General features: G+C 34.6%; 1 protein-coding gene across 2 annotated transcripts; it reads right to left on the reverse strand.

The window, feature by feature from the left end:
- Nucleotides 1-696: 696 nt before the first annotated feature.
- On the reverse strand, nucleotides 697-14,790 carry entr1 (endosome associated trafficking regulator 1). Of its 2 annotated transcripts, none has more exons than XM_056458496.1 (8): nucleotides 14,664-14,790; nucleotides 12,878-12,969; nucleotides 8,300-8,704; nucleotides 5,539-5,612; nucleotides 4,572-4,683; nucleotides 3,028-3,090; nucleotides 1,319-1,458; nucleotides 697-1,215 (listed from the first exon to the last, which is right to left on the reverse strand). In XM_056458496.1, exons 1-8 carry the CDS (start codon nucleotides 14,692-14,694, stop codon nucleotides 1,131-1,133), a joined length of 1,002 nt encoding a protein of 333 aa, XP_056314471.1. In that variant the 5' UTR covers nucleotides 14,695-14,790; the 3' UTR covers nucleotides 697-1,130. The 2 variants fall into 2 exon arrangements, with proteins under 2 accessions (XP_056314471.1, XP_056314470.1); XM_056458495.1 differs by lacking the exon at nucleotides 14,664-14,790 and adding an exon at nucleotides 13,126-13,363.
- Between the last annotated feature and the right edge of the window lie 68 nt (nucleotides 14,791-14,858).

The following is a 14,858-nucleotide window of genomic DNA, read 5'->3' on the forward strand; positions in this document are numbered from 1 at the left end:
CACTACAACTTTTGTATCACAAACAATTTTCAGTATTTTTTTTTTAAACAAGAATCGTTTAATTACATAATAAAAGAAAACAGTCAACGGTGTGGAACTCCATTTCAGTCTGTTTCACAGCAAGACTTTTAAAATAAATATAATACAATCAGAGATAGCTCAGTTATAAGCATGTTGCTTAATTTTTACATGTAAATATCGCTTAGGCTGAATATTCAATCATATTTTGCTGTATGTTTAATCATATACTGGAGGTGGTGTGGCTATTGATGTAGCGCATTTTATCGTGGATGACCATACAACCAAACATTCACTATCATGTGGGGGGTCTACATGATAGTGAATGTTTGGTTGTATGGTCATCCACGATAAAATGCGCTACATCAATAAACATTGCATTACATAACATATTTTGCAAATTTACATTTAAGAAGAGATTTTTATATTATTAAGATTTTTTTACTTGCATTTAATTAATCACTTTGGTACATTTTTATTTATACAGAGACTCATCTTTCCAACTCAAATTCGCCACCAATTTAATCTAAAAAAATTTGTTAATATAATAATAGAAGATATTTAGAAGTTTAGCATGTAAATTGTTAGCTTTATATACAATTTATAACTAATTGTTGGATTCACAAATAATAACAGGACCATATGATTAAAATAAAGATCTTTATTGGGTCAATAAAGAGAAGAGCATTACAAATATAAGGCACTTAATGAAGTTGATTAGTTAAATCTTTTAAAATAAACAAAGATTTTACATAAAATGGCAGAAATAAAAAAAACATGTATATACTCAATATATATATATACTCATATACTCAAGAAAATGTTCCAAATAATGTGTAATAGAATCTAAAGAATGGATTAACTTTACTCGCTGTTTAAACAAAAGTGCAAAACATTTTTGAAAATATTTTTTATCATAAATCTGAGAATTCAAGGCACTATTCGGTACGTATCTGTGTGATTAAGCTCATAATATAGAGCTTAATTTGGTCATAATGTCATAAAACCTAAACATGATACCAATAAAGTGGAAACAAACAGTGGAATACCACAGTACAGTGATTCTATAGTGTAAATAACATGATGTTTACATGTTATGGAAACTTTTCACATCAATCATGAATCTCTGTGATCTTGTCAATGGATGACAATAACTGAGACACTAAACAAAAAGTCTCTCTTCCAGTCAGCAGCTGCCTGCAAACACACACAACACATTCAGTGAAATAACGTATCAATTTGACTCATTCACATTTGTGATGTAACTGTGAAAAGATTGAAATGTCATAGTTAACCATACTTGATAGAGATCTCTGCATCTTGAGCTGCTTTGTTGAGGTATTCAGAGGCCACTTGAGCATTGTGTCTCATTGTGGCTAAGGCTGCCGTTTCTCCACGTCTAAGCCTTTCGTTTTCACTTTTATAGTCTTCAAGCTGGCCCTGAGAGGAAAAAACGTTCAAATCAATGGCAGAGTTTTGCACAATATTTACAAATTAACAAAAGTTAAAAGATCATTTTGATCGCAAACGCACACACAATTCACAAACATAAACAGCAGTGGCAAGGTTAGCAATTATTTTATAGTTGCTCGTATGAGAATGTATTTTGTAATACAGAAGTATTGATTTTTTTGAGAATGTTCAATACTTTGGATATTAGATAAATATTGAAGCTAGAACAACATTAAATTGTAGTAAACACTAGTCGATGTGCTTTGTTATGATAATTTATGAAAATAACATGATGAGAAATGCTACTTTTTATAGTATTTATAGTTTTAAAATATAAACTTACAAAAGACACCAGAAACCTTGATTTACAGTTACAAAACACTTACATTACAAAAGAGAGTGAACAGCAGTATACACTTACCAGCCACTTTATAAGGTACACCTGTTCAACTGCTCGTTAATGCAAACAAATTTCTAGTCAGCCAATCACATGGCAGCCACTCAATGCAATTAGGCATGTAGACATGGTCAAGACGATCTGCTGCAGTTCAAACCGAGCATCAAAATGGGGAAGAAAGGTGATTTTGAACGTGGTATGGTTGTTGGTGCCGGACAGGCTGGTCTGAGTATTTGAGAAACTGCTGATCTACTAGGATTTTCATGCAAAACAATCTCTAGGGTTTACAGAAACTGGTCAGAAAAAGAAAAACATATCCAGTAAGCGGCAGTTCAAGGCAAATGGCTTGTTGATGTCAGAGGAGAATGGCCAGACTGGTCCCAGATGATAGAAAGGCAACAGTAACTCAAATAACCGCTCGTTACAACCGAGGCATGCAGAAGAGCATCTCTGAACGCACAACACGTCCAACCTTGAGGCAGATGGGCTACAGCAGCAGAAGACTACACCGGGTGACACTCCTGTCAGCTAAGAACAGGAAACTGAGACTACAATTCACACAGGCTGACCAAAATTGGACAATAGAAGATTGGACAAACATTGCCTGGTCTGATGAGTCTCGATTTCTGCTGCGATAGACAGACTGTAGGGTCAGGATTTGGCATCAACAACATGAAAACATGGATCCATCCGGCCTTGTATCAACGTTTCAGGCTTGTGGTGGAGGTTTAATAGTGTGGGGGATACTTTCTTGGCACACTTTTGGGATCTTCTGATGGCTACTTCCAGCAGGATAACGCATGTCATAAAGAATCATCTCAGACTGGTGAACATAACAATGAGTTCACAGTACTCAAATGGCCTCCACAGTCACCAGATCATAATCCAAAAGAGCACCTTTGGGATGTGGTGCAACAGGAGATTCACATCATGGATGTGCAGCTGAAAAATCTGCAGTGATGCTGTGTGATGCTATCAGGTCAATATGGACCAAAATCTCTAAGGAATATTTCCAGTACCTTGTTAAATCTATGGCAAGAAGGATTAAGACAGTTCTGAAGGCAAAACGGGGTCCAACCCGGTACTAGTAAGATGTACCTTATAAAGTGGCAGGTGAGTGTATATTCATTTATGCTTGTGCATATGAAAAGGAATCAAACCTGGAGTTTTAGCATCTCTTGTTTCATTTTTGAAATATTATTTTCAGCCTTTACTGCCCGCTTCTGTATTGGATAAAGCAGAATTAATTTATTGAATGCATTTAAAAAACATTTAAATCAAACAAAATAAGGTAACACTTACAATAAGGCTTTATTAGTTGATGTCAGTTAATGCATTTACTAATGTGAACAAACAATGAACAATACATTTATTACAGTATTTGTTCACGCTAGTTAATGTTAGTTAAAGGGCACCTATGGTGAAAAATCTACTTTTCAAGCTGTTTGGACAGACATATGTGCAGGTATAGTGTATAGACCGTCATATTGGGGTGAAATAAACTCACCCAGTTCTTTTTTTTTTTCAATTTAACAACATAAAAACGGTGGACCAATTGGAGCGGTTTTCAGATCGACCGCAACTTTACGTAGGAGTGCGGTCCCCCCGCCCACCGAATTGATTGACAGCTGCGAGTATTAACATATCCCGGTAGTCACGTGTATAATCATATCAACAAGACCAGACGTGCACAAAGCAATCAGGAATAAAAGGTCTGTTCAGTTCGCTAGGACCATCAATCATCATCAAATGTGACCAAGAGGAAGTTTTACAAGTTTAACATGTTTTAAAACAGTGCATATGTGTAATGAATTACAGCGATTTACTTCAGCTTTACTTCATCAGCACAGCCGCGTGTCAGAACAATTATAAAGGAAGGGGCTTTAATCCCGGTTTGTGGATGTTAAATCAGGTTTATTTTGTACATTAACATAACAGATATCCATACAGCAGTGGATATTAACCTGTATCCTGTCACATTTGCGTGCAAAAAGAGTGCAAAGCTAAACGCGCGCTCTGTCTGTCTGTCTGTGTGCGTCTGCTGCGGTGTGTGTGTATCTTTGTGTGTGTGTGCGCACGTGAACTTTGGTAACGACATTGTGTGTGACTCATCGATGCAACTGCACAACAAATACTCATTGGTAAAGTTCTTACTGTAGTATTTCTCACAAACGCTACGTGAGATCTGCTTCCTTTAAGTCTGTCTGTTGTCTGACGCAGCCGAGGGAGGAGATTAAGGCACGCAGAAAGGCACGAAGAAACGGTGGGCGGGGAGGACTAGCCTTAAAGGTGCAGTACGACAAAACAGCCCCCTAGTGCAAAAATGTATAAAATAGAATCTTGTAAAAGGTATAATAAAAAATCTGATGGGTGTGTTGAGCTGAAACTTTACAGACACATTCTGGAGACGCAAAACACTTATATTCAATCTGAAAAAAGGGCTAACCTAGGTGCCCTTTAATAAAACGCAGTTGTTCATAGTTCATTACCTCACAGTGTGTTAACTAATGTTAACAAGCATGAATTTGGATATTAATAACGCATTAGTAAATGTTGAACTATGATTAATACATGATGTATGAGCATTGCTCATACTTAGTTCATGTTAGCAAATGCATTAACTAATGAAACCTTATAGCAAAGTGTGATAAATAAAACAGTATCCTGATCGAATAAACATTAATTATAAAGACTTGCACGATACCGTCATTAGCTGAAGGTTTTGTTCTACCGACTGCACCATTGTTTCCAAATCATTCGCCTCTTTCTCCTCCTGTAACTTCTTATTGTGCATCTCATCTGTGAGCTGTTTGATCCTATTCAAAATTGGATAGACTGTGCATTAGAAATCATATAGAAAAAAAGCACAACGGCAACATACTGATCAGGGCTCAACAATAAGAACTTCCTGAAAGCCCGGGGCCAGCATTCAAGATGCTCTGGACAGTAGATAGGATGGGCCAGTGCTGCCTTGTTTTGTTTTGTTTGTCTGCGACTGTTTGTCAATTGCGTGCAAATACAGTCTTAGAATCGAGAAACAGTTTGTGCTTTTAAGCCTTTAAATGCTACTTTCTCTGTGATGACGTAAACACCATGCTGCTTTTCATTTTCTCTTATCTGATTGGATGTTGTAAGCACTTTGCTATTTCCGCAAACCGTTAACAACCAGTAGAGGGAAGACACAGAAACATGGCCGCAACTTCAAATTATGAGGCTAAATGAAAACATCTGTTTCTAAACATCCTGGAAGCAGACATTTATGTGGGTACAACACGACAAAAAATGAAGTTATGTTTTGCACAGTTTGCCGTCAGTTTGGCAAGTCAGCCACCTTTTGTTAAATAATTTAGAACTGCAATAAAATACCTGTACATTGTCCATACTGCTCTTTTTGTTTGCATAACACTTTGAATTTTGCTTATTATATATTTATTAACATTTTTAAAATATTTAAATTCTAGATTTACAGACGTTATTTTTGACACATTATTTAAAATATGTGTTTTTTTAAGTTGGGCCAATGAAAATTTTGTAAATCTGAAAAGTAAAAATCTGAACCACTGGCCTGATTGGGCCAGTAGGAAAAAAATTCTTGGCATTGAACCCTGCTTATTAGCTCAAAATAATTAATGACATCAATTTACATCCAGCAATATAACATTATAGCTTACCTTCTGGAGTCAGTTTCCGACATTCTAACTAGTTCTTTGACTTGCTTTCTGAGAAGGGAATTTTCTTCTTTGAGCTGAAGCAGAATACAAACACAGCAAAAAAATAAATAAATAAAATGACAGAGACTTTTATTTTGAAATGCAGAACTGATTACAATTTAACAAAAGCGAACAAACAGTTGGTTAATGTACTGTGTATGGGTGAAAGATGAAAAGAGGTTTTCGTGCTGTAAAAACAACAACTTTAAGATGGCTTTATATTTATTTTTCCAAAGGACCCTTTTCACAAGACTGTTATGACGCGTTTAATGGTCATCAGAATTTTAAATCTTTGAAAGTTTTTAATATTTCGATTTTTTTTAAAACATAACGTTATATGATAAATATTACATGCATTTATGAATGTATGACATCATCTTTGTGTCAAATTACAAAAAACGAATGTCAGCTTATGCGAGGTGTTCCTAATGCAGCGTCTATGGGGCTGAGAGTAAATTTGACATTGTTCTCTCTTCTGGTTGACGTCAGCAGTCTCACCCTATTTTCCCTTTTTCTGAAAGTCTTGATAACACCATTGTGGAGTTTTTCTTTTATTTCTTCAGCAAATAGGATTGTAAAAATATTATTTGTTGTCCTCTCCCATTCACTGTGCTCAGATTTTACCAACTATGATGACTTCTGCTACTGAGAAATCCGGAAATGTGGAAAGGCTCGATATGCAAGCATGTGCATATCTTGATAATTATTTTCCATATTGAACGGTACCAATATATATTAATTTAAGTTGTTAATGCTTCAGATTTAAAAGAGTAGCCCAACAATGACTGAAGCCACAAAAATTTGAGAATCCATTAAATGACATAACATATTTTTGGCCACTGAAAATTCTATACATCTCTAATATGATGAAGAGCCTTTATTTGTCACAACACTGTAACATACAGCGAAACTGGACCCCTCCAACCATGCACAAACATCACCCATTTCAGGGGAAGACAGGTCATGCGAGACAGACTAGAAAGCATAGAAAAATAGAAAATACATTAGGGGGGGAAAAAGGAGAAAAAAGTACCTGTCCCAGTCTATCCTTAAAGCAGGACAACATCAACACACTTTTATACTCACCGGCCACATTATTAGGTACACCTTACAAGTACCAAGTTGGACTCCCTTTTGCCTTCAGAACTGCCTTAATCCTTCATGGCATAGATTCCACAAGGTACTGGAAATATTCTTCAGAGATTTTGGTCCATACTGACATAATAGCATCATGCAGTTGCAACAGATTTGTCGGCTGCACATACATGATGCGAATCTCCCATCACATCCCAAAGGTGCTCTATTAAATTGAGATCTGATGACTGTGACATTAGAAGATGGGTACACTGTGGTCATAAAGGATAGACATGGTCAGCAACAATACTCAGGTAGGCTATCGTGTTGACATGATGCATAATTGGTACTAATGGGACCAGAGTGTGCCAAGAAAATATCCCCCACACCATTACACCACCACTACCAGCCTGAACTGTTGATACAAGGGAGGATGGATCCATGCTTTCATGTTGTTGACGCCAAATTTTGACCCTACCATCCGAATGTCACAGCAGAAATCGAGACTCATCAGAGCAGCTAACGTTTTTCCAATCTTCTATTATCCAATTTTGGTGAGCCTGTGCGAATTGTAGCCTCAGTTTCCTGTTCTTAGCTGACAGGAGTGGCACCCGGTGTGATCTTCTGCTGCTGTAGCCCATCCGCCTCAAGGTTGGACGTGTTGTGTGTTCAGAGATGCTCTTCTGCATACCTCGGTTGTAACAAGTGGTTATGTGATTTACTGTTGCCTTTCTATCAGCTGGAACCAGTCTGGCCATTCTCCTCTGACCTCTGGCATCAACACGGCATTTGCACCCACAGAACTGCCGCTCACTGGATATTTTCTCTTTTTTGGACCATTCTCTGTAAACCCTAGAGATGGTTGTGCGTGAAAATCCCAGTAGATCAGCAGTTTCTGAAATATTCAGACCAGCCAGTCTGACACCAACAACCATGCCATGTTCAAAGTCACTTAAATCACCTTTCTTCCCCATTCTGATGCCCGGTTTGAACTGCAGCAGATCTTCTTGACCATGTCTACATGCCTAAATGCTATTAGTTGCTGCCAAGGGATTGACTAATTAGAAATTTTATCGTGATTTGATTTAATATTGTTTATTGGCCCAGCCCTAATTTTTTTATTTTCACGAATGTTATTTGAAAAATTAAAGCACATTTGTCTTTGTAGTATAATTTATATATGCAGTTGAAGTCAAAATTATTCACCCTTCTGTGAATTTTTTTTTCTTCAAATATTTCCCAAATGATGTCAATAATAGCAGTTTTTAATTTATTTAAAACCATTTACGGTCAATATTAAAAGCAACCCTAAACAATATATTTTAAATTGTCATCAAACCATCATTATACAATGATTTGCCTAATTACCCTAACTTGCCTAATTATCCTAGTTAAGCCTTTAAATGTCACTTTAAGCTGAATACTAGTATCAAGAAAAATATCTAGTAAAATAATATAAAGATAAAATAAATCAGTTATTAGAAATGAGTTATTAAAACTATTATGTTTAAAAATGTGTTCTTCTTTTTGTTAAACAGAAATTGGGGAAAAATAAATCTGGAGGGGCCAATAATTCTATCGTCATATATTAAATTAAGATTTTTTATTATTTCATTTGAGATATTTCATCTTTGACCCAAAAACATACCTGCTGGAGATTCTTTGTGCCATTTTCAGCATTGCCCCTCTTATGATGCAAGGAAATATCAATCACTGAAGTCTCTTCATCCCCCTCATAGCTTCCTGTGCTGATTCTGGATAAGTGCTTTTTTGGCAGGAAGTCAGACTGACCCAGTTCCCATTCAGCCGCTTCTCTCTCATCACTGCACAGAGATGACTGCTCAGAGTAAGCACTGATGTCTGACGCCCCACATAGGTCAAAGTCAGGAGAACCTTCAATGGCTGACAGATGGTGACTTTCTATCCATGTCTCCTCGGTTTCACTTTCAGAAGGCTGACAGAGTGCAGAGGGATCAGTAAAGAAAGGACCCTTGGTAGCAAAGTCTATAGAGGTGTTATAGTCCTGCTCGACTGAGCATGCACCACTGTACACCTATGGAGGAAATCAAACATTTATGAAACATTATTTTCTTTTTTCTGTGTAATTATTTCAACTCAAGACACAAAAAGATAAGCATATATAGTGTGTGATATACAGTTTTTAATGTGTGTGTGTGTGAATGTATATACACATTAGGGTTGCACGGTTTACCTGTAGTTTGTAAACGGTAGTATCGTCATTAACAGTTCTACAATATGTTGCATGTGGAAAAGGTACTAAAATGCTCACTCATTTGTGCGAGCAAATAATCAATAGACCACTTTATTTTACTTTCATTTTAACTGTCTGCATATTGGTCATAGTTTGCTGCAGTCAGGACAGATAGTATGGCGTGATCAATTATTTTATTTATTTTATTATTATTATTATTATTATTATTATTATTGCAATAACAACAAAAGAGTCACAGTATATTCAAAAAAGCAGGGAAAGTCTGTACAAATAATACATTTTCATTAAATGTATTAAATTAAATTTAAGTATTATGACATAAAATATAGTATTTCTGACAATTTGCTTTATTTTATAGATTTGAGTTATGAATTAATACAGTATTGCGATACTACTTAGTTTCGTGATACTTCAGCTGGTATAGTATCGTGGCCTGAATTTATGGTATCGTGAAAACCCTAATACACACATATGCAATCAAGCTCTTACAGTTTTTGTTCAATTGTAAATAAAAAAAATCTACAATGATGTCTCTTGTACATCTTATTAATAATCTTTTTATGGAAGCATAGGCTTCTTCCAAAACATAATAAGTGATTATGTTTTGGGAGAAGCCTATGTTTCTATCCAAAGAAGCAAATTAAATTTATGCGCAAAACTGTAATACCGCATATAAGACGTGTGAATAAAGCAGTGTTTCCATCTAAGTAGTCAAAGAGAACAAAATCGTCACTTCCTGATTAACTGGCGCCAAATATCAAAAGTAAAAATGGAATTTGCTGCGGTAGAAGCTGCGTCAATCTTTTCTTCATTTAATAAATTACTTGTGCCTCAGAATACACACAATGAACGCGTGGTGGCATTTGAAGGCGCCAGATGCTGAGCACAGATGCTCTTGACAATTCTGGAGGTCATTAATAATATAATAACACTAATACTGAAATGATTAAAGCGTTTTAGAATGACCAAAAAAACATTTCAGATGTTTTACAATGTGCTCAGCCTGCTGGTTTGTCCATTCACACACATTTTTTTCATCACATGATCTCTTATAACAAAATCACATGACCTTTTTAATGCGCATACTGAAATTTGTTCAGTAAAAGTGTTTTCATCATAGTTTATGCACATCTTTGCTTATCGAATAAAAAGTTTATCCTATTCAGTTATGCGCATACTTTTTTATGCACATTTTCACAATTTATGCACATCTTGGCATTTCTATCAACCATCTTTTATGCACATATCCAAAATGCACTTCCATGCATTTCCAGTCAAAAAATAAAAGAAAGAAAACTTGCTGGTTTAAAAAAAGTAACTCAGTAAAAAGTCAGAATTTTCCAGGGGTAATAAAAATTTTAGGCTTGCTGTATATATAGTTATTTTTTTGTACATTAATCCCTATTAATTCATGTACATTACATATCACAGTGCAGCCCTAAAATACTAATTAATTATTGTAATTTTAAATCTTGATGCTTATTGTCCCACACCCTCCTTGCATTTGTCAACTTGTAAAAGTTAGATGCAGACACCAAAATGGAACATCTCTGACCCATTTACATAAATATGTCTTAATTGTTTATGAAGGTATAGACCACCTAATGACTGTCAGTATTTACTGTACCTTATGTGGTAAAGTCTAGATAGGATACAGCTACAGATACGCACATCAATATAGCATCATTTTTGTGACACTGTATAACAATAATTCATATTTTACATTACTGTGGCGCTTGGATTTAGGGTTGGGGTAGACATAAAAAAAATACAATTTATTGGGTAATTTAATAAATAATTCTCGTGGTTAATCAGCTATACCAATACAGAAGACTCCAGATCAAGATCTGTTTTTACATTATTGTGATGGTTGGGTTTAGGATTGATGTAGGGGTAGACATTAATAAAATACAATTAATGGGAAATTTAATAAATAATATAAATATTTCTCATGGTTAATCAGCTATACTAATAGAGAAGACTCTAGATCCAAATCTGTTTTTACATCACTGTGATTGGTTGGGTTTAGGGTTGGGTAGCCATTAATAAAATACAATTAATGAGAAATTTTATAAATAATATAAATATTTCTCATGGTTAATCAGCTATGACTTTGACTATACTAATAGAGAAGACTCCAGATCCAGATCTGTTTTTACATTACTGTGATTGGTTGGGTCTAGGGTTGGGGTAGGGTAGCCATTAATAAAATACAATTAATGAGAAATTTTATAAATAATATAAATATTTCTCATGGTTAATCAGCTATGACTTTGACTATACTAATAGAGAAGACTCCAGATCCAGATCTGTTTTTACATTACTGTGATTGGTTGGGTTTAGGGTTGGGGTAGGGTAGCCATTAATAAAATACAATTAATGAGAAATTTAATAAATAATATAAACAATTCTCGGTATCTGATCTAGCAACAACCACCTTATGCTGTCCCAAACCTGTACAACATTTTGCATCCTGTACAACACAGAAGAAATTTAGAATATTGAAAAAAATTAAGAAAACAATAAATATGTGTAGGGTTTGAATTATTACAAGGATGAGAAAATAATACTTAAAATGTAATTATTACTTTTGTGTAGGTTAAGTTTATGCAGGAAGTGTATTTAAAAGAAAATAAAGGCATACAAATGACATGTCTGGTCTTTCTGAAGTACTCTGAAAAACACATTCACTTTATTCAGCAACATTATGCATGCAAATTCTAACTATATTAATTGATGTACAGAACTGAATATTTATACTAGAGCTGAACAACACTGGGAAAAACTGACATTGCAATATTTTTTTCAGCGATCTACACATTGAGAAATTGTGTATAATTTTACCAGATGACTTGAATGGAATTATTGGGAAAAATTCTTTATTTTGGAGTAACTGGGATCATTTTGTAGAGCACTTCCATAAACTATAATAAACCAAGAACAATTCTTCTGAATTCCGATTCTAGCAGTATTCTGGTACACAGCCAAATGCAACACAGTATATATACATAAATAAAATTAATCTTTTTTAAAAGTTACAAACATTAAAATTCATAATGCTGTAATGCTTGAACTAGCTTAAAACGAAAACATGGGCCTTAAGAAACCATGCAAATGCTTACATTTTTGGTGACATTGCGGAGTCACTGCAAAATGTAAACATAAATCACGTGTGGCTACTGGTCAACTACGTATAACCCTGATTCTACATTGAAAATCCTGCGATATGACTATTGCGATATCAATGCTGAAATGATATATTGAGCAGCCCTAATGTATACTTTAAAAACCGTCATAAACACTACCGGTCAAAAGTTTGGGGTCAGTAGGATTTTAAAATGTTTTGAAACAAGCTTATCCTGCTCACCAAGGCTGCAGTTATTTAATTAAAAATACAGTACAAAGTGTGAAATTGTGAAATGTTAATGCACTATAAAACACCTGTTCAAAAGTAGTTTATAGTTTCATTTAATTATTTATTACAGTGATTTTGAAGATGAATTTTCAGCTTCATTACTGCAGTCTTTATTCACAAGACCCTTCAGAAAGCACTCTAATATTAATTTTTATTATTTTTTTGTTGTTATTATTAATGTTATTATTATTAAACTAATAGTAATAATAACAATAATGACTGGAATAATAAATTTCATTTGAAACTACATACAATAAGAAGGCAGTTATTTAAAATTGTAATAAATATTAAATTTATATTTAAATATTTAATTTATCTGTACTTTTAATAAATGCCACCTCGATGAACAGAATAATTTTCATCAAAAAATTAAAAATCATGAAAAAAATAAAACTGACCCCAAACTTTTAATGTGTATTTTTTTTTTTTTTTTTTTTTTTGGCAAGACTACTGAAGTCAAAAAGAAATAGCTATTGACTACCTAAACATCTAAGATACACATTTCCCTCACATATTTATATATAGCCAACTTAAAATCTCTCAACTAACAGTAACTCTGGGATGAAATTGTTCCTCACCTCTGTGGCTTCTGTGGAACATGGCTGCTGGTTTTTGTTTCTGATAAACTCCTTGAAAGAAAATGGATTCAGCTCATCTTGCTTTGGCTCATCTGAAAATACATTTGTACGTTAAAAACAAATATCATATGCAGAAATAGTCTAAATGAATTCTGTAGAGTTGTGCCTATAGAAAACACAGAGAGACGGCTAGTGCTTGATCATGTTGCATTATAGCAAGAGTAAAATAAAAGCAGTGTTAGAGGTACCATCTTCAATGATGAGCTTTTTCGACTTGTGTTTGGACATGTTAACTTGACCAGAGACGTAAACTTGCTTAACCCGCAGACTTTAAGTGCTAAATAACAGAGATAAACATTACACAGTGTGCAAAAGAGGCAAGCGATGAAGTATTTCAAGCAAACGGTTTAGTTATTCGTAGTCAATGTCAAACATTTTTGTCATAAACAACAAATCATTATTGTATTATGAAATAGCAACATCACAACTGTCATGTCTCTTCTTCGGTTTGGCCGAAAAGAACAGTTACAGCAAACACGGTCAGCATCGCCATCTATTGACGTGGAAGAAGTATGTCTGATGATGGAAAAATGCTGACCTCTGCATTATAAATGTCAAATACATTTAATATGGTCATATTTTCTATAAACATATTCTGGTGTTTTTTTTATCTCTTGTGCTTTTACACGGAATAATAATAGCTGGTTGCTGGTTTAAGTCCCGGCTGGGTCAGTTGGCATTTTTGTGTGGAGTTTGCATGTTCTCCCTGTGTTAGTGTGGGTTTCCTCCGGGTGGTCCCGTTTCCCCCACAGTCCGCTATAGCACATATGCGCTATAAGTAAACTGAATAAACTAAATTGGCCATAGTGTATGAGTATAAATGTGAGAGTGTATGGGTTTTTTCAGTACTGGGATGCGGCTGGAAGGGCATCCGCTGTGTAAAACTCATGCTGGATAAGTTGGCGGTTCATTCCACTGTAGTGACCGCTGATGAATAAAGAGACTAAGCTGAAGGAAAATTAATAAACGAATGAATGATTGTTGCGATGTCAGTTGTTAAACATGCAAACCTGAATTTGAACAAATTCAAACCCTAATACATTTTCTTTTATAACACAGAGACTTACAATTCCAAAAGAATTATAATTTTACAGGAATGCAAATAACATAGGTTAAATTATTATGCACATGTCAGATTAAATTAGTTTAAGTAGTCAAGTCAAGTAGGCTTTTGTCATTTTAACCATATACAGTTAGTACACAGTGAATCGAAACAACTTTTCTTCAAGGACCAAGACAACATAAAATTAGCCTAACAACATAAATTACTAACTAAGAAACCTAATTAGCTGACTAGCTAAGACAAGACAGACTGACATAATGTGCCTATATTTGCAAGTGTGCAAACAAAGAGAGAACACAAAGTGACAATACAACCACATGACACATTTCCATACTTTGTGGTGATGAGGTAATGAGTCGATATAATGGGAGGAGAAACAATACATGTTAAACATTCAGTAAGCCTATTTACAATAGGCATATAAACTGTAGACCTATACAGTAGTTTTAGACAATTATTGCATTAGTTAAAATTAACACTTTCTTTTTGTTAATCACAATTGTCTGTGTTTATTTAAAATAACACTGAAATCAACTATTCTTAGGTTTTATGGAAAATGACACTATTATTCATAAATTATTTTATTTATTTATCTCTTATCAAAATAACTTCAGCTTCAAGTAAATGATTACTTGCATGAGGGTGGAACAACCTGTTACTCACATGCGATTGACCAGTAGCAACCCCCAACCATCCAATCAGCTCCTGGTACACAAAAAGTCCTGCCTTACAGTTGATTATATTTAAGAAGCTGTTTTAGCACAGATACACAACAGAGGGAGGAAATTACAGTTTCGGAAGTGGGAAATGTCCGAACTGTTATCTGTTCAGAGTCAACGACAAAAAAAAAAAAAAAAT

The sequence above is a fragment of the Danio aesculapii genome, chromosome 5 (assembly GCF_903798145.1).
Source record: "Danio aesculapii chromosome 5, fDanAes4.1, whole genome shotgun sequence".
Classification (NCBI taxonomy): domain Eukaryota; kingdom Metazoa; phylum Chordata; class Actinopteri; order Cypriniformes; family Danionidae; genus Danio; species Danio aesculapii.

Bases quoted from the DNA above. Each gene is read 5' to 3' on its own strand.
- entr1 (XM_056458495.1), bottom strand. From the start codon at position 13,165: ATGTCCAAACACAAGTCGAAAAAGCTCATCATTGAAGATG. The intron at 12,970-13,125 runs GTACCTCTAACA...ATGTATTTTCAG, and splicing joins AAAGCTCATCATTGAAGATG to ATGAGCCAAAGCAAGATGAG. The intron at 4,684-5,538 runs GTAAGCTATAAT...AATTTTGAATAG, and splicing joins TCGGAAACTGACTCCAGAAG to GATCAAACAGCTCACAGATG.